Source organism: Oryctolagus cuniculus, chromosome 6 (assembly GCF_051225735.1).
Source record: "Oryctolagus cuniculus isolate XC-2025 breed Fujian yellow rabbit chromosome 6, ASM5122573v1, whole genome shotgun sequence".
NCBI lineage: Eukaryota > Metazoa > Chordata > Mammalia > Lagomorpha > Leporidae > Oryctolagus > Oryctolagus cuniculus.
The window spans coordinates 27,804,790-27,831,834 of NC_142872.1; the positions used below are offsets into that span (position 1 = coordinate 27,804,790).

The window sequence follows — 27,045 nt, forward strand, 5'->3', positions numbered from 1 at the left end:
TGAACCCCTGTGGGAGACCCTGAAGAAGCTCCTGGCTTCTGCCTGGACCAGCCCTGGTGTTGTCATTTGGGGAGTGAACCAGTGGATAGAAGATCTCTCTCAATCTCTCATTCTCTGTAACTCTGCCTTTCAAATATATATTAAAAAAAAAAAAAAGAAAGTGAGAAATTTCAGATACACAAAGATGTTAAAGGGGGGCAGACCTTTGACCTTGTGGTTAAACTGCCATTTGGAACATCTGTGTCCCTGACAGAGTGCGTTGGTTGTGACTTCGGCTTCCTGCTAGTGTGCATCCTGGCAGGCATCAGATAAAGGATCAAGTAGTTAAGTCCCTGCTCCCCAGGTGAGATACGGGGATGGAGTTCCTGGTTCTCTGCTTCAGCCATGCCCAGTTCTGGTTTTTGTGGGCGTTCAGGGAGTGAACCAGTGGATGTGAGTTCTCTTTCTTGGTCCGTTGGCCTGTATCTCTCAACAATCAAAAAATGGATTGGCCGGCGCCGCGGCTCACTAGGCTAATCCTCCGCCTAGCGGCGCCGGCACACCGGGTTCTAGTCCCGGTTGGGGCGCCGGATTCTGTCCCGGTTGCCCCTCTTCCAGGCCAGCTCTCTGCTATGGCCAGGGAGTGCAGTGGAGGATGGCCCAGGTGCTTGGGCCCTGCACCCCATGGGAGACCAGGAAAAGCACCTGGCTCCTGGCTCCTGCCATCGGATCAGCGCGGTGCGCCGGCCGCAGCGCGCCGGCCTCGGCGGCCATTGGAGGGTGAACCAACGGCAAAAGGAAGACCTTTCTCTCTGTCTCTCTCTCTCTCACTGTCCACTCTGCCTGTCAAAAAAAAAAAAAAAAATGAATTATGAACATTGACCTATAGACCTCCACATATATTCAACAGTTAAAAGTATTTTTAATCATTCATTGAACTCTTGAATTTTTAACTAATATTTAATATCTTGACATTTTTCCCTGAGTATTTCAGAATGTGTCTCTCAAAAATACATTTCTGCACAGTCAAAATTCTGTTACCATTTCTGAGAAATTTAACAGAAATTCTATAATATCTAAAATTTCATACTAACGACTTACTAGTTTCCCATGAATGTTTAGAGCTTGTTTCTAATCAAGTTCCAGACAAGGTACATGTATTGCTTTGTGTGCATATGTCTCAGTGTAGAACAGGCTTCCCATATCCTACCTGTGTAAGACAGTTTGAAGAGTTACAGCCCTGATGTTGCCTTGTCGGATGCTCTGTATTCTGCATTTGTCTTTGTCTTGTGTTGCTTGACATGCTTCTGTATTTCCTATTCTTGAAAGTTAGTATAGATTAGGGTTTCTTAACCTAGAGTCAGTGAGTTTGGATTGGAAAATTTTGTTTTCCTTACTCTCTAACAGTAAATTAGCGTTTCTTTCTATGAATGTAGACAGCAAACTACACATTTAAACTGTATTTGTACCTTTGGCACAGTAGGAGTATCAGGGCTTTTCATATCTGCAATAGTGGTAATAAAGAGTTTTTGAATAAAATATGTATATATAGGGTCTGAATGTGGTACAGTGGGTTAAGTCACCTGTGAGAATCTGTCATCCATATGGGCACTGGTTCAAGTCCTGACTGCTCCACATCTGATCCAACGCCCTTCTAATGTCTCTTGGGAAGTAGCAGCAGTTGATATGAGTGCCTAGGTCTCCACCACCCAGATGGAGAGTTCCAGGCTCTTGGTTTTGGCCTGACCCATCCCCATCCGTTGTGGGTATTTGGAGAATGAACCAGCCAACGGAAGATACCCCACTGTGTGTGGGGTGTGTGTGTGTGCGCGCGCGTGTGTGCACACACATGCTGTATCTCCATTCCCCCTGCTCTGTAACGCTGCCTTTCAAGTAATAAGTAACTCTTTAAAAAAGTATATATTCTTTATTTCTTGTAGTTTTGAGACCTCTTGTCAGATCTTAATTAATAAAGGAGCAGGTATTCTACTGTATCACACATTTGTTTTTTCTAAAGAAAAATATTTAAAAGATTTAAATATTTAAATATATTTAAATTAATTATTTTATTTATTTTAAATATTAAATAAAATAAATAAATAATTTATTTTAAATATTAAATATTTAAACATATTTAAAAGATTTATTTGAAAGGTGGAGTGACAGAGCAAGCATGTATCCGCTGGTTGACTCCCTGAGTGCCCACAACAGCTGTGGTTAGGCTGGGCTGAAGCCAGGAGCAAGAACTGCTAGGTCTCCCACCTGAGTGGCAGTAGCCCAAATACTTGGGCCATCTGCTTCTGCTTTCCAAGTGCATTAGTAGGGAGCTGGATTGGAATCAAAGCAGCTGGATCTAGAATAAGTGCACCTGTAGGGGCCGCCTGCTCACAGTGCTGACCCCACACCAATTTCTTTTCACTTTTTTCAGTGTGACTACTAGAAAATTTTAGATTATAATGTGTCTCCATATTGTATTTCTGTTGAACAATGTTGGTGTGTAGGCTCCATAAGACTTCCAAAGGGATCCACCGCATTAAAAATAAATATTTGAATCTCCGTGAGGGAAGTTGATTAGACTCAGGCTAAACATGTAAAACAGCTGTTTTCTCAAGAATACATTATGGGTGATAAAGGGTACTTACTATTTCTTCTTAAAAGAGACCTTTAATACCAGGTGTCCCATTATTAGCAGCACGTATTTTAGTTATTTGCTTAAGGTGGTGACATAAGATATCAATATTATAAAGATGTATCTTGGCCGGCACTGTGGCTTACTTGGTTATTAATCTTCCGCCTGTGGCACCGGCATCCCATATGGGCGCCGAGTTCTAGTCCCGGCTGCTCCTCTTCCAGTCTAGCTCTTTGCTGTGGACCGGGAAGGCAGTGGAGGATGGCCCAAGTGCTTGGGCCCTTGCACTCGCATGGGAGACCAGGAGGAAGCACCTGGCTCCTGGCTTTGGATTGGTGCAGCTCCAGCCGTAGTGGCTATTTGGGGAGTGAACCAATGGAAGGAAGACCTTTCTCTCTGTCTCTCTCTCTGTCTAACTCTGTCAAATAAATTAAAAAAAAAAAAAAAAGTATCTTTTCCTTTATTAGTGATTAACCTGTCAGGTGATACTTTGGCACTTTCCAAATATCCTATTACTTAGTAACCTTTAACCTAATGTTTTTTAGATCCATTGATGATCCTTGTCTTGGTTATTACCATGGTCATTTTCTAATTGTCTACATAGTGTAAAGATATTCCCTCTCCCATCTCTTTTGTTTTGAGAATACCTGTGGTCATAGGATATTTATTTAGGTAGTTGTGTGTTGTTTCAGTGATATTTTTGTTATTTTTTAAAAAAGATTCTTAAAAAAATACTTATTTGAAAGAGAAGGAGAGACAGAGACCTTTAATCCATTGCTTCACTCCCTAGACGGCCACAGTGGCCTGGGCTGGGATGGGCTGAAGCCAGGACCTTCTTCTGGATTTCTCACATGGGTGACAGGGGCCCAAGCACTTTGGCCATCTTCTGCTTTCACAGGTGCATTAGCAGGGAGCTGGATTGGAAGTGTAGCATCTGGGACTTGAACTGGCATCCAAACAAGATGCCGTCGCCGCAGGTAGCAGCTTAACCTGTTAGACCACAGTGCGAACACTTGGGCTTTCCTCAGACCATTAGCATAGCAGGGAGCAGGACTGAAATTGGAGCAGCCAGGACATGAACTGGCACCTATGTGGGATGCAAGTGGTGTGTGTGGTGGCTTTACTCACTAGGCCACTATGGTGGCCCCTAATAATTTTAAATGCGAAGAGATGAAAGTGGATTTTTTGTCTGCTGATTTATTCCCTAAATGACTCAAACAGTCAGGGCTGGGCCAAGCTGAAGCCAGAAACCAGGAACTTCATCTTAGTCTCCCACATGGGTAGCAGGAGCCCAAGTACTTGGGCCATCTTCCACTGCCATCAAAGGCATGTTAACAGGGAGCTGGATTGGAGGCAGAGCTGCTGCATTTCAAACCAGCACTCCAATATAGGATGCCAGCATCACATCGCTGGTCTTTTTCTGTTACGTAATTTTTCCCCCTCTAATCTCTTAATTTTAATCTTTAAATTTATTTAATTTATTTGAAGAGCACAGACAGAAGGAAAGAGAGATAGAGGTTCTCTATCTACTCCCCAGATGCCATCAGTAGCTAGCGCTGGGCCAGGCTGGACTGAAGCCAGGAGTCCAGAACAGAACCTGGGTCTCCCACTTGGGTGGCAGGGATCCAGGTACTTGAGCTGTCACTTGCTGCCTCCCAGGGTGTACATTAGCTGGAAGCTGGAACTCAGAATGAGCCAGGACAGGAAGCTAAGGACTCTGATATGGGATGTGGACATCCCAGGAGGTGTCTTAATTGCAGCTCCAAGCACCCACCCTTTCCCATACTCTTACAGCCTCTTCTAATGGAAGTTTGCCTCGACAGTGATGCAGTGATGTTTAACTAAGGGCGACTTGAAGTTTCCTCTGGCTAAGAGTGATAATGGCTGTAGATGTGGAGGGCAGCAGACTCAAGCATTATGTTTTAATAGAATAAGACAAGATGGTCTCAAAGAATCCATCAAAATATGCAGTGAAGCGTCCCTGTTAGATAATATGTAGTGTAAATGTGGAATCAGAAAAAACAGGATATTCTGTATTCATTTGAGGAGATTTCTTTTAAAAGTGGCATTCGTTCACTTTGGTTTTCATCCTCAAGTCAAGTGGGGTGGGATAGAGACTAGAAGTGGACCTGTCTTTGTGCCAGAAAGCCCCAAAGGGAATGGCGTAGCATGTCTTGGAATGCCCCCTGGTAGCGCCTCTAGTGTTGGGGACAACAGCATCGTCCTTAAGTGTAGGTGATTGTAGGTTACTTGGTCTTGGTTGTGCCAGGCCAGTTAAAATTCTTTAACTTGTGGAGAAAGTAGCTTTCCTGACAAAGCCCTTAAGCAGTGGAGATTTGTTAACGTATTTCATCTTGTGTTTGGAGTTTGACTTTGCCTTTTTGTTTTTGCCCTAGAAATGACTGCTGTCCATACAGGCAACATAAATTTCAAATGGGACCCCAAAAGCCTGGAGATCAGGACTCTGGCAGTGGAAAGACTGTTGGAGCCTCTTGTCACTCAGGTAAGAATCTGAGAATACAAGCACATGGCTGTTGTAACATGGGTCTGTAGCACTAGGCTGGGCACAGAGTGACATTACTTAGTTCAAAGCCTTAATTTGAGTGGTTGAGTTGAGGTTGATAGTAGTTGATGACTTGGCTCTGATAGTAGTTAAATAGTGATGCCTGGGTTTTTCGAACCCTTTAGGACATGACTGACTACCATTTTCTTTTCTTTTTTAAAGATTTTATTTATTTGAGAAGTATAGTTAAAGATAGAAAGAAAGTTCTCCCATCCATAGGTTCACTCCCCAGATGGCCACAATGGCAGGAGCTGAGCCGATCCAAAGCTAGGAGCCTGAAGCTTCTTCTGGGTCTTTCATGTGGTGCAGAGGCCCAAGCATTTTGGCTGTCTTCTACTGCTTTTCCAGGCCATAGCTGAGAGCTAGACCGGGAGAGGAGCAACTGAGATACCAACTGGTACTTGTATGGGATGCCTGCACCACAGGCAGAGGCTTAGCTTACTTGCCACAGTGCTGGCCTTAGCTTACTACCATTTTCTTCAATCTTTCCAAGTGTTTTCACTTTGTAAAGCTCTTCAGAGGGTGCACCCAACCAAGGTGGGATCTTTGGTTGTGTAGGATTACTTAGAAGGTAATTCAGTGTGAGGATATAGTTTTAGTATGTTCTGTTACAACTACTGATTAACAGAGTGATGACGTTTCATTAATTGTTAGCAACTAGCTGTGTACGTTCAGTTTGCCATAGTTGTCATCAGTGTGAATGAGTGTAAGAGTATAGGAGAGGGAGAGATAAAATGAAATTCAAGTGGCGTATACTTTTTAAGACTCCATCCCAACTCATAAACAAGTATTTTATATATCTATATGTAGGAGTGTTTGGTAAGACTTTGAAATATTTACTTGGTGGTGGCCCATCTACTGTAGCCCTCAGTAGGTCTTCTATTTGGCAAATTTGCATTGTAACAAATCTTTATAATCATCTTCAACCTACAGATCATCTGGTGTTATACATGTTAATGATGATTCTGGGAGTTAAACCATCATCACAGTAGGCTACTTTGGGCAATCATTCCTTACTTTATTAAGACCCTTTACTAATTAATTGCTGAGATTTACACGAATAAACAATGACACAACTTCAGAAGCAGATTATCTTAAAACATTTTATAAAGATTGAAACAGTGGTGAGGAGCCGGCGCTGTGGCAAAGTGGGTAAAGCTGCCGCCTGCAGTGCCAGCATCCCATATGGGTGCTGGTTTGAGTCCTGGCTGCTTCACTTCCGATCCAGCTCTCTGCTATGGCCTGAGAAAGCAGTAGAAGATGGCCCAAGTCCTTGGGTCCCTGCACCCACATGAGAGACCCGGAAGAAACTCCTGGTTCCTGGCTTCGGATTGACTCAGCTCTGGCTGTTGCGGCCAATTGGGGAGTGAACCAGCGGATGGAAGACCTCTGTCTCTCTCTCTCTGCCTCTCCTTCTCTGCGTAACTCTGGCTTTCAAATAAATAAATAAATCTTTAAAAAGAAATGGTGAAATGTAACCTCCAGGTAAAGCTAATCAGTTCATCGTGCCTTTTCCCCGCCTTCCTAAAGATTTATTTATTTATTTTGAAAGAGGGGGGGAAACAGACAAGGGATTTTTCAATCCACTGATTCACCATGCAGATGGCTGCTACAGCCAGCGCTGGCCAGGCTGAAGCCAGGAGCTGGAAGCTTCTTGGTCACCAACAGACACCAGCACCCACATAGGATGCTGGCATCACAGGCAGTGGTGTTACCTGCTATGCCACAATGCCAGTTGCAAATCATTTCACTGTTTATCTTTCTCTAGAACAACTTGGTGGCATACTCCTGTAGTATGGATAACTTGTCTCTAATCACTGTTGAATTTGTAAAATCAAACTGAAAATGTATTGATTATATTTAAAGAGTTGAAGTGCATTTTGTATTTGTTTCACATACTGGGAAAACAAAATTATTTTAGAAACTATAGTAACATTGCTGTATGTCTTAAATGTAGAGATGGAGGTTATTTGTTAATGCTTAGTGAAATCTTTGTGAATAACTGACTGTCTTTAAAGATGTTCTTTCTATTTTCATTTCAGTTGACTGAAATTTACTTTTTTAAAAATGAAACTTTTAGGTTACAACCCTGGTAAACACAAATAGCAAGGGGCCCTCTAATAAAAAGCGAGGTCGTTCTAAGAAGGCTCATGTTTTGGCTGCGTCTGTTGAACAAGCAACTGAGAATTTCCTGGATAAGGGGGATAAAATTGCAAAGGAGAGCCAGTTTCTCAAGGAGGAGCTTGTGGCTGCTGTGGAGGATGTTCGGAAACAAGGTAGGCTAATATCACTTTATATTAAAAAAAAAAAAAAAAAAAAAAAGCCGTTCTAGAAAATTGGTCTTTGAAAGAGATATTTTGTGGTCAATGTTCTCATTCTCATGCTTGCCAGTTGCTGAGTAACTTAAGATATTCAGTTACCAGTTATCAGAGATGTGTTTAAGTTCTGTTGGCTCATATTTTAATTAAGAGATGCTTACAAAGGAACATCTCTTTGGAAAATCTGAATCTACTACTTTTAGGGGTTTCATGTAATATTAAGCTTTAGAAATGTTGTAACACAATTTGGTAGGAAATAAATGGGACTTTTTATCCTGTATGATGCCTCTTTATTATTATTATTTTTTTAAAGAATGCTGTGGCATTCTAGGTTAAGTTGCCATTGACAGTGCCGGCATCCTGTATGGGTGTGAGTTTGAGTCCTGGCTGCTCCATTTCCAATTGAGTTCCCTGCTAATGTGCGTGGGAAAGCAGTGGAAGATGGCCCAAGTCCTTGGGCCTCTGCACCTACTTGGCGACCTGGGAAAAGCTCTGGTAGTTGCGGCCATTTGGGGAGTGAGCCAGTGTTTGAAAGATCTTTGTTTCTATGTAACTCTGCTTTTCAAATAAATAAATAAATCTTTTAAAAAACATAAGAATTATTTGGTTGGTATTGAGGCATAGCAGGTTAAACATCCGCATACGACGTTGGCATCCTATATCGGCCCGGCTTGAAATCCAGCTGCTCCACTTCCAATCCAGGTTCCTGCTAATAATGTGCCTGAGAAAGCAGGGGAAGATGGTCTGTGCACTCATGTGGGAGACCCTGAAGAAGCTGTCTGTTCCTGGCTTTGGCCTGGCCCAGCTCTGGCTGTTGTGGACATCTAGGGAGTGAACCAGTGGGTGGAAGATCTCTTTGTCTTCTCTCTCTGTAACTCTGCCTTTAAAAAACAACTTTGATTTGAAAGGCTGCAATGGTTGAGACTTTTCCAGGTGGAAGCCAGGAGCCCCATGCAAGTCTCTTACATGGGTGATAAGGACCCAGCCACTTGGGTTGTCTTCTGCTTCCCCAGGTGCATTGTGGGGGGAGCTGGATTTGAAACAGAGCAATTAGGAGTTGAACTGATGCTCTGATATGGGATGCTGGCATTGCAGGTGACAAGTTAAATCACTGTCCCACAACGCTGTCCTCACGATACCTCTCTTTAGTTCATGCTGAGGAAATGAAAGGGGTAAGATGCAAGTGTCTAGTCTGATAATATTCAGTCATCTGATTTCATTATTCTGTTATTTTGGTATGTTAAGTCAACCATGTATATTTGTGCTGGTTTGAGCTGGATGTAAATTGGGCTTAAAGTAATCATGTTTTGGGAAATTCCAAATACACAGAAGATGAAATGGTGATCTGTAGCCTGCCAGTGATAACTGTGGGAAAAGTTGTCATCATTATTGTGTTGCAAGTAAGAAAGAAGACTTTAAATCTGGCAGATAAACTTCTTGGAACCTGTAGTGTTGTGTGAGATAGACTTAGGTTTCAGTAGGAGGACATCAATGAAGATAGAGGAGTTTATATGCTGTTGGGGGTCAGCTGAATTAGCCCCTCTGTATACTAGTGCATTGCCAGCTTTTGGTTAGACCTCACTGGATTTCTGGTGCCTGACAGCACAGTGCATTAGACCAGTGGAGACTTATGTCAGATTCATTTTTTTTTCTTTTCAACTTTTATTTAATAAATATGAATTTCCAAAGTACAACTTTTTGAATTATAGTGGCTTTTGCTCCTATAACCTCCCTCCCACCCGCAACTGTCCCATCTCTCACTCCCTCTCCCACCCCATTCTTCATCATGATTCATTTTCAGTTATCTTTATATACCAGATTCATTTTTGTACCCGGAAAGGGGCAGGGCATTAAGTAGAGATAACATCCCTTATTGTTACTCTGAAATTGTGAACTCTAAACCTTGAATGGTGAATATTATTCTCAGTTCTCAGGCTGAAGATAAATATTTCTAATAGTACAAATGATGAGATTATTGAAATTTCATAATAGGGCCTGCCATAAACAAATTATTATGAATGTGGTATCTGAGAAGAGTAGCGGAGAATTTTGGAGGCCAGACATCTGCCGTCGGGAGTCAGCATGCTTGGTCCCTTCCTGGGGCTCTAGGACAGTGTGTTCCATGCCTGTCTCCTGGCTTCTGGTGATTGTCAGCAATCCTTACTTGTGGCTTGTAGTGACATCACTCCAGTCTCTACTATCATATGCTATTCTCCCTGTGTTTACATTTCACTCCTTGTAAAAACATCAGTCATTGAATTAGGACATATCCTCAGGCAGTATGACCTTAATATTATAACTTTGCAGAGACTCATTTCTGAAGTCAAATTAAGTTCCAGGTAGACATGATTTTCTGGGGGATACTATATAGCATGGTACAGTGGTTTTTTTTTTTTTTTTTTAATTGTTTATTTGAAAGGCAGAGTTGCAGAGGCAGAGAGAGAGGGAGAGACAGAGAGAAAGGTCTTCCATCCGCGGGTTCACTCCCCAAATGGCCCCAATGGCTGGAGCTGTGGGCTGTTCTGGAGCCAGGAGCCAGGAGCCAGGAGCTTCTTCTGGGCCTCCCACGCAGGTGCAGGGGCCCAAGGACTTGGATCATCTTCTGCTGCTTCCTAGTCCACAGCGAAGAGCTGGATTGGAAGTGGAGCAGCTGGGTGTTGAACTGGAGCGCACATGGGATGCCGGCACTGCATTCAGCGGCCTTATCTGCTATACCACAACGCTGGCCCCTCAAATAAATAAATTTTAATAAAAAGAAGTTACATTGCAAAAAATTTTTTGTATATACTTTTATGTTTCCGGTAATTATGATTATATAGAAAGCACAAGGCAAGTACAGACTCAAAGACATGTTAAGTTTTAGCTCAGAGGTGTTAGAAATAAATACTTCTTTGAAAACAGTAAGCCCATATCCTTAAAAGTATGGGAAGATCCTAGATCAGAGTTAGCAAACTACAGCCTGTGAGCCAAACCTAGTGTACCTCTTTGCTTTCTAGATAAATCCTATGGGAACACAGCTATGACCATTTGTTTAGATACTGTCTATAGCTATTTTCCTAATACAACAGCACAGCTGAAGAATTCCAGTAGAGACCTCACAGCTAGTAAAGCCTAAAACACTACCTGGTTCTATACAGAAAAGATTTGCCAGACCCTAATCTAAACAAAATTAGCACTGACTCAGAACAAAGAAATCCTCTTATTCATCATTTAGCAGTCATTTCAGTGGATATGCATCTTTTTTTATAAGCATATACATTCTCAGTAAAATCCTCAGCTGTTAGGTCGAGGTTTTGCATAAATGCTGAGAACAACTGAATTCAGGCCAGGAAACTGTATTTAATCTTATTTTGTTGCCCAATGAATTATTCTAAAAGTTGATAGCTTAGAACAAACAAGACTTATCTTCCATTGTTTTCTGTGGGTCAGGGATTCAGGATGGGTTGGAGCTGCTGTCATGTGAAACTCAACTGGAGCTGGAAATCTGCTTCCAAGGCAGGTCATTTGCATGCTTAGCGAATGAGTACTGACTGGTAGCAAAGGACCTCCTGGTGTCCTCATGGCAGAGCAGCCAGCTTTTCTCAGGCTGAATAACCCATGTACCTTCCTTGTACAACCTTGCCTCCAAGGTAGATAGTAATAATACTACAGCATTCTATTTTTTGTAGAATTGAGTCTCACCTTCAAGGAGATCAAGGTTAAATCCCCCCTCCCCCCTTTTTTTAAGATTTTATTTGACAGGTAGAGTTGCAGACAGTGAGAGAGAGAAAGGTCTTCCTTCCGTTGGTTCACTCTCCAAATGGCTGCAATGGCCGGAGCTGCGCTGATGCAAAGCCAGGAGCCAGGTGCTTCCTCCAGGTCTCCATGCGGGTGCAGGGACCCAAGCACTTGGGCCATCTTCCACTGCCCTCCTGGGCCACAGCAGAGAGCTGGACTGGAAGAGGAGCAGCCGGGACTAGAACCGGCGCCCATATGGGATGCCAGTGCCACAGGCGGAGGATTAACCTAGTGCACTACGGCACTGGCCCCAAATTTGGCTTTTTTTTAAGGAGGGGGTCAAAGATTGTGCAGGTGTCTTAACACCACTACAGGGTTCCAAATGTTGAGTGATCAGAAATATAGCCAACATGACATGGTGGATTAAAGAATCTCGGATTAATCACTTCCATGATATGTATTTTGCTCTATTTATGACAGATGAGAGATTTCACCACCATTTGTTAAGATGCTCCAAAGATCAAAGTAAGCCAAGAAAAAATAGCAGTTTCAACTTTCCTTATCTGCTTCAATTGAGATGATAGGAGGCAGTTATATTTTGGTTATAGCTCCCCATACCCAGGGAGATGGCAAATTATGGTGACTCGATCATGATCATAAATAACTGCAAGGTTATGATTCAGAAGCCCATAAAATTTTTTCACAGATATAAATAAAAATAACAAGAAAAGAGAAATCCAGATATACCTTCAAAGTTGTGGGGTGTTTTAGGGAGGTGCATGATTGTTACAGATTTCCATCAGAGAAACTTCTGATTTAAGAGACAGAGGTGCCGGCACTGTGGTGCATAGGTTAATCCTCCACCTGCATTGCCAGCATCCCATATGGGCACCGGTTCTAGTCCCAGCTGCTCCTCTTCCAATCTAGCTCTCTACTATGCCCTGTATTAGTAGAAGATGGTCCTAGTCCTTGGGCCCCTGTACTCATTTGGGAGACCCAGGAGAAGCGCCTGGCTTTGAATCAGCTCAGCTCTGGCCGTTGGGCCATTTGGGGAGTGAACCAGTGAATGGAAGAGCTCTCTGTCTACTTCTGCCTTTCTGTAACTCTGCCTTCCAAATAAATAAATAAAGCTTAAAAAAAAGTGTATTTGAAAGGTAGAGAACAGAAAGGGGATGGGAAGGGGAGAGAAAAAGAGTGAGAGAGCGAGAAATATCTTCGATCTGCTTATTCATTCCCCAAATGGTCACAATGGCCAGGACTGGCTAGGCTGAAGGCTGAACGCAGGAGGCCAAAACTTCATCCGGTGTCCCAGTTGGGTGCGGGGACCCAAACAATTCAGCTGTCCTCTGCTGCTGTCCCAGGCGCGTTGGAGAGCTGGATGGGAAATGGAGCAGCTTGGAATTTTAACCTGGGCCGTATGGGACGCTGGCATCACAGGTGGCAGCATAACCTGTTGCGTCACAATGCCGGCCCCACTTAACTTTCTTTATTATTAGTCCCTGAATAATAAACACTAACATTTAAAAATTTTATTTTTTATTTTTATTTTATTTATTTACTTGTAAGGCAGAGTTAGAGGGAGAGACAAGAATCTTCCATCTGCTGGTTCACTCCCCAAATGGTCACCACAGCCAGCGCTGGACCAGGTTGAAGCCAGGAGCCAGGAGCTTCTTTTCTGGTCTCCTACCTGGGAGCAGAGGCCCAAGGACTTGGGTCATCTTCACTGTTTTTCCAGATGCTTTAGTGGGGAGCTGAATCTGAAGTGCAGCAGCTGGGACTCCAACTGGTGCCCGTATGAGATGCTGGTGTTACAGGCGGTGGCTTTACCTGCTGTGCCACAGCACTAGCCCCAACAATAATGTAAAACATTTTTATATGTAAAACTTGGGTCACTTGACCTCAAGGCTAATGCAATCCAGCCGAGCTGCCTGTGTGGCTGGGAGCCAGTCAGTGTTTGCTTAACATAAAAATCCCTGCAATTTGGGAGTGTCACTGTACTTCTGATCAGCTGAAGCTGTGGTGAGCAGAGGTATTTGTACTTCGTAGATGTGCTTGTTTCTCTCTGTGGGACTTTACCTTCCATAGCTGTCCTGTGGTTAGGCCATTCCTGCCTTTCTCTTGCTAGCTCTTACCATGGTGGTAATTAAATTGGTTTCTTTTTCTTCTTCGGTAGCTTAATCTTCAATACTTGTCCCTCTTACCTTTATGTAAAATGATAAATAATTCACTCTTTTAAGTTATATAATTCAGTGGCTCTTACAGTATTCCCAGAGTTAGGCAGCTGTCACTCCTTTATAATTCTAGAATATTTCCATCGCCCCAAAAGGAATCCTCATCTCTGTTAGCAGTCACTCCCCAAACATGTATATTTTAACAGTAGATGAAGAATAGGAGCTGCTTTTTGGTGTTTGAAGTGTAATTTATGAGTTGTTGAGTAGAGTTTTGACCAGAAAAAGAGGGCCCTTAGCTGGATAAGGGAACATTAGGGAACAGATGAGGATACCTAAATGAAGCCTGTTTGAAAAAGATGAGACATTAAAAACAGAATTGGTGATGTTAACTTGAAAGTGGAGTGATGAGTAATAATTTGTACTGAGACAGGGTTTTATAGTCCATTAGTCACAATTCACAGTTGGATCTCAAAAAACCAGACTCAGAGACTTCTGCCCCATCTGTTGCTTTTTCCTTAGAGGTCTTGGGCATTTCTGGGTGGATTGAGGGACAGAAGACCCAAAGAGACTGAGCTACACCTTCATGTACATCTACATTGCTTTTAACTGTATTTAATTCAGTGGACCAAAGGAATGATTGGTATGCTGGGCAACAGTGGATTTCCTGGGAAGAGGCTTGTATCAGAGAAACCACAGTAGGGAAGGGGCTGGTTGATTGTGTATGGTCCCTGATGGAGACTGTCTTCTAGCAGACAGGATCCTGTGTATCCTACGTTGTCCTAGAGCTGATAATCAGGGTATAAAGACATGAAAAAGAATTAATGACTGGATTGGTAGGGGAATGGTAGGGTAAGCATGGGGTTGGAAAAGTTTCTTGCACGTGTTGGAGTTGGCACTGCACCTTGGAAGATGGAAGGCAGGAAGAGGGAATCATCCAGGTATGAAAAACGGCAGATGCGGCCTACACTGTGGCGAAGTGGATTTGGCTGTCCCCTGCAGCACCAGCATTCCATATGGGTGCTGCTTTGGGTCCTGGCTGTTCCACTTGGGATCCAGCTCCGTGCTAATGCACGTGGGAAGGTAGTTGGAGGAGGACCCAGGTAACTGGGCCCCTGCATTCACATGGGAGACCTGGAGGATGCTCCTGACTCCTGGCTTTAGCCTAGCCTATCCTGTACTGTTGGAGTCATTTGGGTAGTGAACTGGCAGATGGAGTACTTCTCTATTTCTGTCTCTCTCTGTAACTCTGCCTTTTAAATAAAATAATTAAAAAAAAAAATAGTGGATGATGCGAGAGGTGCTGAGGAACAGAGGGCCATGAGTGTATGTAGGTGCTTGTCTTGTTGAGTACTGCTGGTAGGAAGGGTTGGGGGAAGTTGGAGGCTAGCTTTGAGAGGGTGGCTTGGAACACAGGTGAGGAAAGGAGGATTGACTCTTAGGGGAATGATGGAGAGTGAGAGATACTTGCTTGGGATAGGTCTCATAGCTTAGATGGTTCAGGTTCCCATATGCTTGAATATATCAAGTGACACAGGACTCCCTACCTCAGGAAGCAGCTCTTTGCAGTATTGGTTTGTGTTTATTTTTAAAGCTTTTTTCTTAAATTAAACTGAAATATGTCTCTTTAATTTTCTTCCTGTCTTATAAAGTTCTGCCATCTGGGCAACATAGAATATGAGGAAAAGTGGTGTTTTGGGAGATAAGTCTCTGAGCTGTGCCCAAGAAGGGTTAAAGGGGTAGGGAAAGCAGTAGTGGGGTGACATGGAGCTGCAAGGGAGGGGGCTGCTACAGTAGCCTCTGCAAGAGGGAAGCAGCTAGGTGTCAATGCAGGTTAACTGATAGCTTGGCCTGTGCAAATAGCTGATGTTCTCCAAAGATAGAACTAAGGAACTTGAGATCTGGAAAATTATGATAATTTATTTTCTGTAAGTTATTTATTTTTTGAATTGTTGAGGCAGCATATGCTGCTAAACCTCAGGTGAATCATTGGGAGTTATAACATATTCTTTTTTATTTTTATTTTTTAAGATTTAATATTTATTTGAAAGGCAGAGGTACAGAGAGAGAAGGAGAGAGAAAGTATTTTCCATTCCCTGGTGTCTGGGCCAGGCCAAAGCCAGGAACGTCCTCCAAGTTTTTTCTGTAGGAGTAGGTCCCTAAGAATTTGGGCCATCTTCTGCTGCTTTTCCAGGCTCATTAGCAGGGAGCTGGATTGGAATTTGATCAGCTGGGACTTGAATCTGCACCCATATGGGACACTGGCACTGTAGGTGGCAGCTTAACCTGCTAAGTCACAGTGCTGGCCCCTACAGCATATTCTTAACTTAGAGCTGTTATTGCTTGACCCTATTTGCCTCAGGGTTTAGTTACACTAATGAAAAAAATGTCAGCTAGGGACTGGCGCTGTGGCATAGCAGGTAAAGCCTCCGCCTGCAGTGCTGACATCCCATATGGGTGCGGTTCGAGTCCCAGCTGCTCCACTTCTGATCCAGCTCTCTACTATGGCCTGGGAAAGCAGTAGAAGATGGCCCAGTTCCTTGGACCCCTGCACCTGCATGGGGGACTGGAAAGAAGCTCCTGGCTCCTGGCTTCGGAATGGCACAGCTCTGGCTGTTGCGGCCATCTTGGTGGTGAACCAGTGGATGGAATACCTTTTTCTCTCTCTGCCTCTGCTTCTTTGTAACTCTGCCTTTTGAATAAATACATAAATCTTTAAAAAAAATCAGCTAGTAAGTATTAATTTTTTAATCTTTTATTTTGAAATAATTGATTCACAGGAATTTGTGGAGATAGTATAGAGGGGTCCATTGTACTCCTCACCCAGTCCTTTTGCCTTTCCTTCCCCCATTGGTTATATTTCAGGGAATTATGCAGAACTCAAAAAAGAAAGTTGGCATGGCATTGGTTCAGCATGTGCATGTGGTTCTCTGTCCTCTTACAGGTTTGTGTAACCACTGCTGCAGTGTAGACAGAGAGGTAGTTCATAACTATGGGGTGTTAGGCCCACAGAACACACCGAACACCGGAGTAAGGGAAAGGGTTTATTGGGGGGAAAACCCAGCAGGCTGGAGGGAAGGGATGAAGAAGGAAAAGAGAGAGGAGAGTATAAAAGAGAGAGAGAGACAGAGAGGAGAGGAGCTAGCGAGGAGAAAAGAGAGGAGAGAGATGAGAGGAGCCAAGAGAGCCACGTGTTCAGGAAAAGGCCCTTTTAAAACTTCACCAGAGGGCGGGCAGGGAAGCAGGAGCAGCAAATCCCATTAGGATGGGGGTGAAGCTTGACACCGGTGGTTGGGCCATGTGGCCACCTGGCTTCCAGCTATGGTTGCTGGGGCTAGAGCCTAGGATGGTGTCAGGATATAGATCGCGCTATAGATAAAACTGCGCCGTTTTCCTAACATGGGGGCCTCCCTCATAACTCCCTGGCAGCAAATCTGTTCTCCATCTCTGTAGGTCTGTTCTTTCAAGAATGTTGTGCAAATGAAATGATACAGTGTATGACCTTTCATTGAAATTGGCTTTTTTTAGTCATTATCATGTACTTGAAATCCATCCAGGTTGGTGCGTCAGTAGGCTGTATTGCTAGGTAATAATTCTGTGGATACTGTATGCCATAGGTACTGTATTGTCTGGAAAAGGGAGGCTTTCCTTTTAACTTTCCATCCCCTTAACAGGGTTTTTGGTACTAACATTTTTAAACTTTGATGAAGTATATTTCCAAAAATGGAATATAGGCAGAGATCTTCTCAATAAAGTATATACATACAATAAACTGCACAAAACAGTGTGTAGCTTGATGAAGTTGCACATATGTATATACTCAGAAATTTTCCTCAGAGTCATACTTTCTTTTCTTTAATTTTACTTAATTGAAAGCAGAGTTACACAGAGAGGGAAAGATGGAGGTAGCTCTTTCATCCAAATGGTTGTAACATCCAGGGCTGGACCAGACCAAAGCCAGGAGCCAGGAGCTTCTTCCTGGTCTCTCAGTGTGGGTGCAGGGGTCCAAGCAGTTGGGTCATCTTGCATTGCTTTTCTCAGGTGCATTAGCAGGGAGCTGGATCAGAAGTAGTACAGCTGGAACTTGAACCGGTGCCCATATGGGATGCTGGCACAGCAGGCGGTGTCTTTGCCAAAGCACTGGCCCCAGTGATTTTTTTTTATAAGCGTTTTCTTTTGGAAAATTTGTGTTACTTGATCGTAATGTTTGAACTTTTTTTTTTTTTTTTTTTTTTTTTTTTTTTTTTTTTTTTTTTTTGACAGAGTGGACAGTGAGAGAGACAGAAACAGAAAGGCCTTCCTTTTTCTGTTGGTTCACCCCCCAATGGCTGCCACAGCTGGCCCGCTGCGGCCGGTGCACTGCGCTGATCTGAAGCCAGGAGCCAGGTGCTTCTCCTGGTCTCCCGTGTGGGTGCAGGGCCCAAGCACTTGGGCCATCTTCCACTGCACTCCTGGGTCACAGCAGAGAGCTGGACAGGAAGATGAGCGACCGGGACAGAATCCAGTGCCCCAACCGGGACTAGTACCTGGGGTGCCAGCGCTGCAGGCGGAGGATTAGCCTATTGAGCTGCGGTGCCGGCCATGTTTGAACATTTTTTTAAAAAATTTATTTATTTATTTAAGAGGTAGAGTTATAGACAGACAGATTTTCCATCTGCTGGTTCACTCGCCCATTGGCTGCAATGGCTAGACTTAGGCTGATGCAAAGACAGGAGCCAGGAATTTCCTCTAGGTCTTCCACGTGGGTGCAGGGGCCCAAATATTTGGGCCATCTTGTGCTTTCCCAGGACATTAGCAGGGCGCTGGATAGGAAGAGGAGCAGCCAGGACAGGAACCGGCACCCATATGGAATGCTGGTGCTGCAGGTGGAGGCTTAGCCCACTACCCCACAGTGCTGCCCCCTGGTTGAAAATTTTTATATGTGTTTATTAATGTATCTGAAGCATTATAGCACTTGGTCGAGTTCCTCAGACATTATGTTAGGTACCTATAAACACTAGTGCCTCTTTGGCTTTTGGTATGTCGAGGCCCCATTATTTTCTTACTGATCTTTGTTTTGTGTTATTAGAACCACCAACCACAGTCATTCACTGCCTACATGTGTACTGCTATTTATTGGTGGGCACCATAAAAATGCCTGGATGGGAGTTGGCGCCATGGTGTAGCAGGTAAAGCCACTGTCTGTGGTATTGGCATCCCATATGGGCACTGGTTCGAGTCCTGGCTGCTCCTCTTCTGATCCAGCTCGCTGCTAATGTGCCTGGGAAAGCAGTAGAAGATAGGCCAAGTGCTTGGGCCCCTGCACCTACATGAGAGTCCAGGAAGCAGCTCCTGGCTTCGGATCTGCCCAGCTCCAGCTGTTGAGGCCATTTGGGGAGTGAACCAGCGGATGAAAGATCTCTCAGGGCCGATGCTGTGGCTTAGTGGCTAAACCTACTACCTGCAGTGCCGGCATCCCATATGGACACCGGTTTAAGTCCTGGCTGCTCCACTTCTGATCCAGCTCTCTGCTATGGCCTGGGAAAGCAGTAGAAGATGGCCCAAGTCCTTGGGCCCCTGCATCCGCGTGGGAGGACCCGGGGGAAGTTCCTGGCTTCTGGCTTCGGAATGGCACTGCTGCAGCCAGTTGGGGAATGAATCAGCAGATGGAAGACCCCTCTCTCTCTGCCTCTTCTTCTCTCTCTGTGTAACTCTTTCAAATTAAAAAAAAAAAAAAATTCTCTCTCTGATTTTCCTCTGTAACTTTCAAATAAATAAATAAATCTTCTAAAAAAACAAACTGATGGACTCTTTCCAGCCTTTTTCCCCAGTGTTGTTAAAACATTTAGTGTGATACCTGTATACCACTGGTTCACTCCCCAAATGCTGGAGCCAGGAGCCAGGAGCTCCATCTGTGTCTCCCATGTGGGTGGCAGAGGTACTTGGATCTTCCTCTGCTGTCTTACAGATGCTTTAGCAGGGAGCTGGATTGGAAGTGGAACAGCTGGGATTTGAATAGGTGCTCAGACAAGGAATTCTAGTGTTGTAGGCCATGGTTTCACCCAGTGCACCACAATGGCAGCCCCTCCCGGGATTTTTAATTGATATCAGAGACATTCTCATACTTTATTTGATATTTGTTTAGTGAGGTTGAGGATATAGGTGCCATCTTTTTTTTTTTTTTTTTTTTTTAAAGATTTATTTATTTATTTGAAAGTCAGAGTTACACAGAGAAGGAGAGGCAGAGAGAGAGAGAGGTCTTCCATCTGCAGTTGGCTGCAACAGCTAGAGCTGCGCATGTCCGAAGCCAGGACTTGATTCTTCCGGGTCTCCCATGTGGGCGTTGGGGCCCAAGGACTTGGGCCATTTTCCACCTCTTTCCCAGGCCTTAGCAGAGAGCTGGATTGGAAGTGGAGCAGCTGGGACTTGAACCGGTGTCCACATGGGATGCCAGCACTGCAGGTGGCGGCTTTACCCACTACTCCACAGCGCCAGCCCTGATGCCAGCTTCTACACTTGATTTTAGGTAAAAGGCCAAGAAGCGATAGTAGATGTCATCTTATTTAATGCAGCTTGAGTGATTTGTATATAGGGAGAAAAAAATACGCAACATGCATACATATAGGTGTGTGTTTTCATTGTGAATCTTGGCAAGGCAATTTTAAGGAGAATAATGATGTATTTCACCCTTGACAAAGGGATATTGAGCACAAGGTGTCAGGCTCTTGAGGTATAATTTTTTTCCTGGCAGCTGACTAGAGTCAGAATGAAGGAGGTGAAAATTGGTCTCTTGTCCAGTGAGCTGTTGACAGTTCCAGACGGATGTCCCCACAGCTGACGTGGGCAGCTTGGAAGGTGGATGATGAAAGGCAGGTGTGATCAGGACAAAGCAGCTGTCAGTGAGGGTTTCTGATAGGGCTTGAGAGATGGACAGGAGGCGAAGGGGAAATTGGGTCTCCTTAGTTCCTGATGTGCAGGCTTGGAACCAAGCTTTGAAGAGCTTTGTGTGGGTGTGAGAGAGTGTGCATTTTAATTTGTCTCATCTGGTTAGTGTGGTTTTAATCAGGTTGAGACTGTAAGCTTGATCTTACATATGGGCTCTTACATTTTTCAGAGGAGAAAAATGACAAACAAGTGTTCCTAAGTTTGGAATGTAGAGTTTGGATGTCAGAAAGTGTTAATGATGCTGTCTGTGGAAGAACAGTAGCTGGGAAACATTTAACATTTTGAAGAAGATGAAAGTTAATTAGGTTTCAGATTAGTGTAATAAATTCATTAGATCTAGTAAGACATCAGTTGCTGTATCTCAGATCCTGCTCTGAAGTCCTGCTTCTCCCTGCCCTCCTACCTCTTCCCTTGGCTGTCTTGGTGGAGTTATCATCCTGTTTTTGCCTTTTTTTGTGTGGATGTCTCTTTTCATGTGACCCTGGTGGTTTGGTGTGTCCTTGGAGGTGGTCTCACTCCAATTCCCACCCCTGTATGTTTATGAGGACTGTGATTAAGTTGAAAATTGTCTGATATTGACTCAGATTCTTCCAGTCTCACCATTTAATCCATTTTCTTTTACTCTTCATTTAACTTGAGCAGGAAAAGAAAAAAATAAATTCTGAAAAATCATTAGCTGGTTGTCATCTGGGAGTTTTATGTCTGAAAGTTGTCTGTCTGATTTGAGCTGCTGATCTCTGGGGAGGGAGCTGTATTTTCTCTGACTTGGGATGTGTCAAGGATGCTGTCTGCTTCTGGATCACCACCCATGTGAGCATATGCTGCTTTGCAGGGACGCGGGTGCTGTGCAGGCAGCTTGGAAGCCAGAGAAGAGTGAAATTAGTAAATTCTGATGTTTTGTGTCATTTTGAAACTGCTTCTCTTTTTTTTTTATTTTAAAGTCTGCTTTATTAAACTTGAAAAAAAAAATAACACCGGGCTAACTATATACTTCTAAGTTACAGTGGGTAATATTACTACCTTATGGTATTTGTATAGTGTGGCTGAGGGAGTTATCTTAGGTAGTAAAATTTTGGGTTTGGCTTGACTTCAACCATGATGTTGCAGTAACTTGGTTTCTACTAGTTAATGTCTTAGGAAAGTGATTCCAAGTTGAAATGCATGTTATGCATGTATTTGAATATGTAATCAGGAAGTAAGTGCCTCTCTTTGGAGTGTTTCTGAATAGCAGCAGGGCACACTTGAATTAGTAAGGAAAATGAGAACAAGAATATGTGTGCCACTCTATTTTAACTTAAAAAAAATCCATTCGTCTGTCAATTGGAAAAAGTAGAAATTTCAGAGCTCCTTTTCTTATCCTCAGGGTGCTAGAAACAGGATGGGGGTGTGTAGATGGGAAGGTTTTCCAGGTTCTGTGTGATTCACGTGGGCTTACAATATTTAAATAACTGGATATTAAATGTTTATTTTTTGGGTTGACTTTGAAAATATAAACTGATTTATGGATTAAAAAGATGGCATCTCAGAAATTTCTCTTAAAGCACCTACTGGGATTCTTTGAATTATGGTCAGTTTATGTGTAATTATGGGTGCATCTCCTCTGCGCCCCCCTGCCCCCTGAGGGAAGAAAGGATGAAGATGGAGAGATGGAAGTGTGTTCAGGTTCATCTTCATTCACAGCTTATGCAGGTTTGCCAGATCCATAACGGCTGTGCTGTGGAGTGCATGGTTCTTTGCAGCTGTATTCACAGTTTATCTTCATTGAGAAGTGTGGAAAATGTCTCCCTTTACTCTCAGATCATAAAAAAGTGAATTAAAGATATTGAGGGGCTCTGGGGTAGGATGGAATGGTAAAGGTATTACTTTTGATTTTATTGGGATTAACAGATACTTTTGTGAGGTCTTGTTTCTGTCATTTTATTGTTTCTTATAACGAGAGTTAGTGAGATGGTAATAAAGGCTTGAAAATAGTTTTATCGTGTCCTGGTGAGATTACTTAATCAGATATATTTAAGCTAATTTGCTGTACAGTAGTTTTCTAATCACTGGAGCTAAAGCACTGAAAGGTTAGGAATCTTATTATATGGAAATTTTAGGCATTTAAATCCAGAGCTAGATTTAAAAAAAAAAAAAAAAAACAGACTTTAGGGGCTGGTGCTGTGGTGTAGTAGACTAAGGCTTCGACTGTGGCATCAGTGTCCCAGATCAGATGGGCACTGGTTCGTGTCCCGCCTGCTCCTCTTCAGATCCAGCTTTTTGCTATGGCCTGGGAAAGCAGTGGAAGATGGCCCAATTGCTTGGGCCCCTGTACTCAGGTGGGAAACCCAGAACAAGTTCCTTGCTCCTGATTTTCGATCTGCTTAGCCCTGGCTTTTGCAGCCATTTGGGGAGTGAACCAGTGGATGGAAGACCTTTCTCTCTTTCCTTCTCTTAGACTTTAACTCTACCTTTCAAATAAGTAAATAAAAATCTTAAATCTCACAACTTTAAAAAGATGCTAAGTTGTTAAGTGCAGAACAGCTGGTAACAGGCTTCGCTATGATGTTATGTTGGTTTCTTGCACTTTTTTTTCCCGTGGCTACTGCCTGGTTAGAATTTAAAATACCTTATAAGTGAAAGTTAATTTTCTGTAGTGAATGTGTTTTAATAGCAAAAGCTAGCCGGTGCCATGGCTCACTAGGCTAATCCTCCGCCTGTGGTGCCAGCACCCCAGGTTCTAGTCCCGGTAGTGGCACCAGGTTCTGTCCCGGTTGCTCCTCTTCCAGTCTAGCTCTCTGCTATGGCCCGGGAGTGCAGTGGAGGATGGCCCAGGTCCTTGGGCCCTGCACCCGCATGGGAGACCAGGAGGAAGTACCTGGCTCCTGGCTTCAGATCGGCGCAGCACGCCGGCCACAAAGCGCCGGCCATAGTGGCCATTTGGGGGGGGGGGTGAACCAATGGAAAAAGGAAGACCTCTCTCTGTCTCTCTCTCACTGTCTAAACTCTGCCTGTCCAAAAAAAAAAAAAAAAAAGGCAAAAGCTAAATGAAAAAGTAAAAATCACTTAAAATTTTGTAACTCAGGGATGAAACTAGTGGTTAACATTTTGTCTGAACCCTTCCAGTTTGTTTTCTGTGAATTTATTCCTATGGGTATAAAGGTGTTGTGCTTGATTGAATCATTTACTTTTTTATTTAATCTATCCTTAGCATCTTTTGGTATCTTTGAATATTTCCTGCAACATGATTTTTAATAGCTGAGTATTATCCTCTGTAGAATAATGTGATTTAAGGACATTATTTTGTACCACCATGAAACTAATGACTTCTCTTTAATATTGTTACTGCCAGTTGTACTCACTTTTCAGAGTTTAATAGCAGTATGGTAATTAGAGGTAATGATAATTTTTTTAAAGACTGAAGGCTGTTATTGTTAACAAGTATAAGATATCTGAGAAGAAAACAGGTTTTAGACAGATAAGAGACTGAAAGGAGGGAGTCGAAATTCTGTAGATGTCAGTGAAGCTGATTCTGATGTGAATAACTTCAGAATGTTTGAGATGGTCGGTGACATTTACATGTTCACCTGGAAGCTTCTGTTGTTTGAACACAGGGCTGCTTTTGCTCGTTCACAAAAGCATATTCAGGTGGATGTCTTAAAATAACCTTTGTCTGTTGGACTTGGCAGTTGATAGCAAACAGTATGCCCTCATAAATGTTCTGTAGAAGAAATGCCTGCTTCAAGTCTGTGTCAACAGGTGAATAGCCTTCCCTGCAGCAGCTAAACATGAAATAAAAGCCATGAGATTGTGACTGCCGGAACCTCCTTACTTTACCACGTGGCTTACCTGTGTTTTGGTTGAGCCAGTTAAGATAACTGATTTTATAAAAATTTGCAGTGTGTGCTAATTTTACAAAGATTTTAGTTTCATTTTTGCCATGAACTAACTAGTAGTCATTGGATTTTTGCACCTTAAAATAAAAGAGGTATTTTGAAACCCAAGTTTTATGTATTTATACCCATGAATTAAGATATTTAAAACTTTTTTCATCATTTAAAACTTCTTGTTATAAAAGTACTTTGAGCAGGCAGTCATCAACCCAGAACTATACTGCCTTGCAGTAAACTATGTCAGTATTTTGGTATACGTTGGAATAGTCCATCCTGTCCCTTCTCCAAGAAATCAACACATCTGATCTCTGTTCTCACTTTAGGGTAGATTGTTATTTATTTGATACTTAAAGTGGAATTGAAATAAAAAACATTAATGGAGACATCTGGTATGGGAGGATTGTGTAATCTATAGAAGATAAATCATGTTCTCCTACTGTGCTGACAAAATTCTGGACCTTAAAAGCAGGAAGGGTTTGGTTCAGGAGCCTATTAAAAGTACCCTTAGTATTATCTTTGGGAATCAGGTACTGCTTTTCTTTTTCTTTCTTCCTTTATTCCTTTCTCTCTTTCTCCTCTCTTTCTCTCTTTTTCTCTTTGTCTCTTTCTTTCTTTTTTAAAATTTATTTGACAGGTAAAGTTATAGACAGTGAGATAGAGAGACTGAGAGAAAGGTCTTCCTTCCGTTGGTTCACCCCCCAAAATGGCCACTATGGCCAGAATTGCTCTGATCTAAAACTGGGAGCCAGGTGCTTCCTCCTGGTCTCCCATGTGGGTGCAGGGACCCAAGCACTTGGGCCATCCTCCACTGCCTTCCTGGACCACAGCAGAGAGCTAGACTGGAAGAGGAGCAGCCGGGACTAGAACTGGTGCCCATATGGGATGCTGGTGCCTCAGGCGGAGGGTTAACCAAGTGAGCCACGGCACCGGTCCCTGGTACTGGTGTTCTGTGGAAGCTCCTTTGGAGAACTTGGGGAGGCTGCAGAGATGTTTTCAGACTGGGTTTCTGAGGCCCCACAGCTATACCTGCCGTTGTGTTTGGGAGGTATCCTGGTTGTAGTGTAGTGGAGGCTTTTGCACTTGAGGCTGTAAATGGGATTGATCAGGGAGGTGAGCAGTTCCTGAGAAATGGAGGGAACTTCAGCTTGACTTCAGACTGCTCCCTCTTCTCCAGTGGGTATATGCGTAGTGGTTATGATAGCTTTTGGGATGTTCACATTCTGCGGAGTGTCTGGGTTTAAGTCTCACTTCTCCATATCCTACCTTTCTGATAATGTATACCCTGGGATGTATCAGCTTTTCAAATACTTGAGTCCTTGGCACCCATGTGGGAGACCTGGATGGAATTCCCAGCTCTGGCTTCCCTGGCCCAGCCCTTGCCTTTGTAACATGCGAGGATTGAGCCAGTAGGATGGGGGTGGGGGGGGGGGAGCTTACTCTCACTCTTCAGCTCTCTCACTCTAGGCATCCCTTCCTCCCCCCAAGTCCTTCCATGTAACTTAATAAACTGTGTTTGCTTTGAGGGGAATTTACTCACATATTTGATGCTTCAGAAAGGCTTTAATCTTGTCCTCTTCTGATAAAGAACGGTGGGTTTTGGGGTTTACTTCCTTTATAACCTATATAACTTCCTATATAACCTATTGTTGGGTGGGCGCTGTGGCATAGTGGGTGAAGCCACTGCCTGCAGTGCCAGCATCCACTATGGGCTCCGATTTGAGCCCTGTGGCTGCTGCACTTCTGATCCAGCTCTCTGCTATGGCCTGGGAAAGCAGTAGAAGACGGCCCAAGCCTTGGGCCCCTGCACCCTTGTGGGAGACCTGGAAGAAGCTCCTGGCTCCTGGCTTCGGATTGGCTTAGCTCCAGCCATTGTGGCCATCTGGGGAGGGAACCAGTGGATGGGAGACCTCTCCCTCTCTGTTTCTATCTGCCTCTCCTTCCCTCTCTGTGTAACTCTGACTTTCAAGTAAATAAATCTTAAAAAAAAAAAAAAAAAAAAATTACCTGTTGTCTCTGCTTTGAAGGCAGAGCAGCTTCAGTTGTATCCCCAGGTGAGTTGGAGAGATCTCCAGGTGGATGTGCAGGAGCAGTGGGTTCTTCTTCCTTATGTCTCTGTGGTTTACTTGAGGCAGCTGGGACAAAGCCAGAAGACCCAGTTCTGTTTCTGGCCTTTACTGCTGACCCTGTGACCTTGAATGGGTTTCTTGTCTGCCACAGTCTCCCTACTTTGCCCCCCCCCCCCATTTTTTTAGAGATTTGTTTATTTCTTTATTTATTTATTTTTGACAGGCAGAGTGGAGAGAGAGAGAGAAAGGTCTTCCTTTGCCGTTGGTTCACCCTCCAAAGGCCGCCGCGGCCAGCGCACTGATCCGAAGCTGGGATCCAGGTGCCTCTCCTGGTCTCCCATGCTGGTGCAGGGCCCAAGTACTTGGGTCATCCTCCACTGCACTCCCGGGCCACAGCAGAGAGCTGGCCTGGAAGAGGGGCAACTGGGACAGAATCCGGCGTCGCGACCTGGACTAGAACCCGGGGTGCTGGCGCCGCAGGCGGAGGATCAGCCTGTTGAGCCACGGCGCCGGCCATGTTTATTTATTTTAAAGTCAGAGTAACACAGAGGAGAGGCGGAGAGAGAGAGAGAGAGAGAGAAGAGGCGAGGCAGAGAGAGAGAGACAGAGACAGAGACGGAGCCAGGAGCTTCTTCCGGGTCTCCCATGTGGGTGCAGGGACCCAAGGACCTGGGCCATCTTCTGCTGCTTTCCCTGGCCATAGCAGAGAGCTGGATCGGAAAGAGGAGCTGCCGGATCTCAAACCAGATTGCATATGGGATGCTGGCGCTTCAGTCCAGGGTGTTAACCCACTGCGCCACAGCGCTGGGCCC

The 27,045-nt window shown here is 43.9% G+C and overlaps 1 protein-coding gene across 4 annotated transcripts in view; it reads left to right on the forward strand.

Moving 5' to 3' along the window:
- The window catches only part of CTNNA1 (catenin alpha 1), a 169,104-nt gene that overhangs the window by 25,327 nt on the left and 116,732 nt on the right, over positions 1 to 27,045 (forward strand). For 3 of the 4 annotated variants that reach the window (XM_070075026.1, XM_070075025.1, XM_051843320.3), the window contains exons 2-3: positions 5,005 to 5,111; positions 7,252 to 7,447. In XM_070075026.1, coding sequence (XP_069931127.1) covers positions 5,007 to 5,111; positions 7,252 to 7,447 — 301 coding nt within the window. In that variant the 5' untranslated portion in view covers positions 5,005 to 5,006. 4 annotated transcript variants of the gene reach the window in all.